The sequence below is a fragment of the Vanessa atalanta genome, chromosome 2 (assembly GCF_905147765.1).
Source record: "Vanessa atalanta chromosome 2, ilVanAtal1.2, whole genome shotgun sequence".
Lineage (NCBI taxonomy): Eukaryota > Metazoa > Arthropoda > Insecta > Lepidoptera > Nymphalidae > Vanessa > Vanessa atalanta.
The window spans coordinates 7,926,753-7,932,786 of record NC_061872.1 but is presented as its reverse complement, the minus strand read 5'-3'; the positions used below and the strand labels follow the sequence as shown (position 1 = coordinate 7,932,786).

General features: G+C 32.6%; 2 protein-coding genes across 4 annotated transcripts; one reads left to right on the top strand and one right to left on the bottom strand.

The window, feature by feature from the left end:
• Positions 1–343: 343 nt before the first annotated feature.
• LOC125074115 lies at positions 344–1,483 on the bottom strand. Of its 2 annotated transcripts, none has more exons than XM_047685345.1 (3): positions 1,189–1,483; positions 886–1,107; positions 344–702 (listed from the first exon to the last, which is right to left on the bottom strand). In XM_047685345.1, exons 1-3 carry the CDS (start codon positions 1,416–1,418, stop codon positions 492–494), a joined length of 663 nt encoding a protein of 220 aa, XP_047541301.1. In that variant the 5' UTR covers positions 1,419–1,483; the 3' UTR covers positions 344–491. The 2 variants fall into 2 exon arrangements, with proteins under 2 accessions (XP_047541301.1, XP_047541308.1); XM_047685352.1 differs by lacking the exon at positions 344–702 and adding an exon at positions 703–727.
• Positions 1,484–2,873: 1,390 nt separating this feature from the next.
• On the top strand, positions 2,874–5,831 carry LOC125071733 (mitochondrial chaperone BCS1). 2 transcript variants are annotated; one of them, XM_047682097.1, is made up of 8 exons: positions 2,874–2,974; positions 3,111–3,299; positions 3,433–3,572; positions 3,673–3,885; positions 3,958–4,096; positions 4,241–4,435; positions 4,548–4,685; positions 5,336–5,831. In XM_047682097.1, the coding sequence occupies exons 2-8, from the start codon at positions 3,118–3,120 to the stop codon at positions 5,454–5,456; spliced, it is 1,128 nt and encodes a 375-aa protein (XP_047538053.1). In that variant the 5' UTR covers positions 2,874–2,974; positions 3,111–3,117; the 3' UTR covers positions 5,457–5,831. The 2 variants fall into 2 exon arrangements, with proteins under 2 accessions (XP_047538053.1, XP_047538045.1); XM_047682089.1 differs by having other exon boundaries at positions 2,883–3,299; positions 5,336–5,825.
• The last annotated feature ends 203 nt before the right edge of the window (positions 5,832–6,034 follow it).

The following is a 6,034-nucleotide window of genomic DNA, read 5'->3' as shown; positions in this document are numbered from 1 at the left end:
CTCGGACGTTGTAGTCAAGTTCGTAGCGAGGGGTTCCGTCGTTGTAACTGTCACTATTTTGTGGTCTTATTGAAAACTGAACCAAAGGCATTATACTTGTTTCGTACTCCACTCCATTCCTATTTGAGTGAAAACTCAAATAATAATTATTTTATTGGTAGACCAAATAAAAATGAAATAAAAATTTAAATAAATTTTTTTTTCTTTATTATATATCTAGTATATTATTATTTTGAGATAGGTCTTGTCTAGCTGAAATTAATGACCCCATTGTATATTTTAGTTTCAAAAATAATTTCACACAATAAAATATACAATTTTACATCGTTTCATTCTTATACTTGATAAAAGGTACATAGTGCAATAAGACAAAATTCCGACATTATCAGATTTACCACTAAACCCAATAAACTTTTTTATCATCCCGACCCGGGATTGGAAGCAAAGTCATCGACATCGGCAGCCTTATAATTAACCTTTAAGTACAATTATTAATATATAAATAACCTAGGAGTGACGTCGTATATAAAGTTGAATATTTCCTCAGCATTGTACGTATGACGCAGCGGTCCACCTAATTGAAGATTTCCTGACACATTCACTAACGGCACTTCCATTCTTATATAGTCTGGCTCTTTGTCCGTGGGTTCTGGGAACGTTTGCTTCAGAATCTTTTGAGTAACATCTTCATATTTATGTGACCTAAAGTATCAGCATATTTTCTTAACTGCACAAATAATTTACACAAAGATTTCTTTAAGGCATAAAAAAATTACAATGTTATAGTTTTACCGCAAAAATTATTATACAATAAACACATCGAAATGTATACTAAACATATATTTTAACAGTGTAAATGTTAAAGTAAAAGTCCATATTGTTTACCTTTTAGTATTTTTACTGGGTGTTGTTTTTAATGTATAATATTTTGTATAATTTCTGGTTAGCGGCTTCATCATCGCGTCCGAGTGTGAACCCCAGTAGCCCCCAAATGTTTCGCCCAACTCATAAACGATAAACTGATCTCGATTATTAGCACATTCTTCCGCTAAACTATTCTCCGACAGCAGTTCAATTACCAAAATGATATTGTAACCGGATTCAGCTCTGTATGCAAAATAAATAAAAATATTGAATTTATATATTATTTCTACAACAAGAATCGTACACGTTGATTAATAAACTAACCTGACGCTCAAGAAACAGCTATAAGGAACTTCTTTAAGTGAAAAGTGCATAACGTGCGAGCTAGACTCCATTACCTGATTACCCAAGAATATGGACGGCATCACACGTCTCTTGCAAAGCTCCGATAAGTCCGTTTGATGTACGAATCTACGTACAATAATTGCTAAATCGCTTTCATGATTTATATAAAGAACTAAAATAAGCGTAAGAATAAATATATTGTTCCCCATAATAGCATACGATGCACGACCGCACTCATGGCCATATGGTTATCCAATGTCATTATTTTATTAGGCTAAACATCTTATTTCTATAAAAGCAAATGAGTTAGATTACCTGACATGAATATACATTACGAAAAATAAACATATTATTCAATTCAAAATATACAACGATTTTATTAAATTTATTTTAGGCGTCTTATATGCACAATGATTAAGGTTACGAGTATGTAATTTACATATTAATAATAACAACAAAAAAAAACAATATTTTCTTTAAAATATTATACGTATAGGAATTTTTAATCTTAAAACCATGATAGTAATAATCGCACTTGTGTAATTTAATTAGTTTGAACGTTTAGAAAAACTCAAACAATAAATTAAGAAGATGACGTCAGCCGCTGACGATAGGGGTCGCGTGACCCGCAGCGTATAGTTTTTATACGGGGACAGACCACTCAGTACCGACATTATTACAATTGACTTTGTATTTAATTCAGTTTAAAGTTGGTGTGGAATATTATTATGAACAATAATAACACGGTGAAAGTGGGAAGTGAAGTCGTTTTTATACATAATGTCATGCTCATGTTTATTATGATTGAAATATGTAAGGTTGACGTTTTCATCCAAAATACGAAAGATTTCCTCATGATGTTTTTCTTCACCGCCTAGCATGAAACCAATTATATACACAAATAAAATACTTAATTACTCCGTGATACTTGCGGAGACTTGAACCTACAATTTTCAGTTAAGATTTGTGTTCTAACCACTGGACCACCTCGGCTTCTGAAAATGTAAAATCATATTAATTTACAGGACAAAAATATGCATTTTCTTTTATATAATACTACACATACTATATTGTAATTACTATATACTTTTTTATAATAATAAAATATTTAAAGGTAAATATAATAAAATTTACGTATAAAATAATATTTTACTATATTATTATTACACTTCTTTATATATTTAAAGTGATGTATCTCGAAAAGGTAGCCACGTAGGACTTTGATGAACTAGATTAAATGGATTCGTTTTTATTGGAACCATAATCATCAACGATATTGTCTAAAATGTGACCTTATATACTAAACGCTTCCTAGAAATAATCAGCTATTATAAAAATAATTGACAAGTGCGGGCCGCCTTTATTTCAATTTTCAACTATGTGACTCTTGCCTACGAAAAGGTTTTCGACCGCTAATCCAGTAGGATCGCAGCTGAGATGGCCCACTGCTAAAATTTAATTTAGTAAAACTTGATAATGAAGAACAAACTGGTTTTAAAAAAAAAAACATTAAACACGATGACGTATTAGTAAGTCCTTTCTGATTTTACAAAACAGTGTCAAAATTGTACGAAAGTTGAATTTTTAATTGGTAATCGGGGCTATAATGTTACTCATGTCAAAAACAGCTGCTTTTAGACGTATCGTTCTGTCAGAGAACAAGTTGACAATGTCAAATAAATGTGTCGTAACTCGAAGCAATAGTTGGTTGAACGATTTGATGAAATAAAATTCTGTAGATTTCTAAATAAAATAAACAACGAAAGTATGACACTAGCTGAATATATTACCTCTTTGTCAGCTAACCCATATTTTGGTGCCGGTTTCGGTCTATTTGGTGTCGGAGCCGGAGCAGCAATTTTACGCAAAAGCTTCCAAACTTCTGTCTTATTATTTCGCAGGCACTGCATGATAACACTAGAAGTACCGTGTCGTGATAAGTCTTACCAATGGCTATTACAATGGATAACTCAAAAGGGGGCAAGACACACACAACACCTAAGTGTGGAGACATCATTTCTTCAAAAGGATACCGGCCAAATAAAAACGAAATATGATTTTATACCGAGTGTAGGACAGCATTTCTTTAGGTAATAATTGATGCAAACATACTTATACAGGCAATTTTCCTTATATTTAATGAGCTCTAAGTTTTACAAAATATAATAACAAATTAAAATAGTATTTTTGTAAAGTTGTTTCATATGAATAATTCACTTACAGATATGGTAACACATGGATAAAGGTTGATCGTACAAGGGAACAGCAAACTTTAGACCTACATTTGGGTATTCCCTGGGAAACTGTCACCCTAACTGCATTTGGGAGAAACAAACAGATCTACTATAATATACTCGAAGAAGGTATGTACTGAAAATTATACATCTTAATATGAAATAATAAATCTAACATTTTTTTTTATTATTATAAAATTAATTTTATTTTCCATCTATTTAATTTTAGCAAGAACTATGGCTCTCAAACAGCATGAAGGTATGACAATAATGTACACAGCAATGGGTTCAGATTGGAGGGCATTTGGTCATCCACGAAGAAGGCGTCCTTTAGAAAGCGTTGTGCTCAGAGCTGGTCTCACTGAGCGTATCCTTAAGGACTGTCTAGACTTTATTGATAATCCAAATTGGTATACAGATAGAGGAATTCCATATAGAAGAGGTAATATATACAACCAAAAATATTCATATATGAATGGAATATACCAATTAAAACCTCTTCTTTCTATTTTAGGCTATTTACTATACGGCCCACCAGGTTGTGGTAAATCTTCTTTTATAATGGCATTAGCTGGACAACTTGAATATAATATTTGTGTACTCAATTTATCTGAACGAGGTCTGACTGATGACAGGCTTAATCATCTTCTTAGGTAAAATATATACAGTATTTATTTGTATCATCTCATAGTATCGAACCTTATTTGAAATAAACACTAACATAATTGGTATTATACAGAATTTTTTGAATAGTATATAAGAAAAAGTATTATTATATATTATGTCGTTCATTGCAGTGTTGCCCCTCAACAGTCGATAATATTGCTCGAAGACATTGATGCAGCATTTCTCTCACGAGAGGATACGCCGACACAAAAAGCCGCATATGAAGGTCTCAATCGCGTTACCTTTAGTGGTCTATTAAACTGTTTAGATGGCGTAGCATCTACTGAAGCAAGGATAGTATTCATGACTACAAACTATTTAGAAAGGTATTTTTTGCAACTTTTATAATTTTTTTGGAACATTTAAATAGATTTAAGTATTACTCTTTACAGGATTATTTTTCATTTCATATAATATTGATATGTGTAAAATTTTCAGACTTGATCCAGCGTTAATCCGACCTGGACGTGTCGATATGAAGGAATTTGTTGGTTACTGTGATCGTGAACAAGTAGAACTGATGTTCTTAAGGTTCTACAAAGGTGCTGCTGAACATGCAAAAACTTTTGCCACGAGGTAATTATACATTTTTGATATATTTTAACATAACTAACATTCCTATATACTCTAAGTATCAATAGTTAAATCTTACTAGCCCATCTGCGAAAGGTACCACCATCTCATCAGATATTCTAACCCTGATCAACAATACCTAGTATTGGTGTTTTCCGATTTGCAGGGTGCGTAACTACAGGCACATGGGACATTACAACTGTTACGTACGTTGATAGCACATTGGCGATGTTAAGAACGGTTATACGTTACGGACCGTGGTGACCACGTAGCATCAGGTGGTCATATACACGACCGCCCATAGTAGAAAGCGCTGTAAGAAATATTAACCATTCCTTACACTGCCAATGTGCCACCAACCTTGGGAACTCAGATGTTATGTCGCCTGTGCCTGTAGTTAAACTGGCTCACTCACCCTTCAAACCGGAACACAACAATACTGCTGTTTGGCAGTAGAATATCTGATGAGTGGGTGGTACCTACCCAGACGAGCTATCACAAATCCCTACCACTAAGTAAATTTTTCCCAACAAGCATTTTAACAAAAATAAATAGCAACAATTTAAATTACTAATGATCGACAGAGTTCTTTGTACTGTCGCAGTTTGTTTTATGTATCTACATAATATATTAAATATAACCTATAATTTCAGAGTAATGGAAAAACAAAAGAATGTTAGTCCGGCACAAATTCAAGGTTACTTCATGTTTCACAAACATTCAACACCGGATGAGGTGCTATCAAACGTAGAAGCAATCTGGACACTTGGATAACACTGTGATACCTTAGAACTAGTCATTAGTGTGAATAAAATTATTAATATCTTTAAATTCTCATTTTTGTTTATACTATGAATTTTAATACATCGCTACTATGAGACCTAGATAAGGATAGAGTCGCGAGTCTAATTAACAAGAATGTAACATAAATGTATCCGTACTAAATATGTAAACCAACTTGGATAATCAAGACTTAAGATATGTCGCACTCTAGCAGAGATTTGAAAAAGCGCTTTGGGACAAGATTGTATCGATCGAATTTCCGGCTGATTCGGGCACTTTTTTATTGATTTTGTTCTATACAAGCTAACACAACTGCGTCTATTGCCTGGAAAGAACGTCACATAACTAATGATCAAATCAGCCGATCCCAATCAATTCCTATTGGTAATATTGACACAACTCGTGTTTAAGAGGTTGAGACACAAGGTTAAAGTTTTTTAAATTATTTATTTTATATAAAACTTACAATTTCAATATTTAGCAACTTACATATCACTGCCATAAAAAAAAATCGATACAATGTGTAATTCAATATAAAATAAAGCTAAAAATTAATAATAAAACAAAGT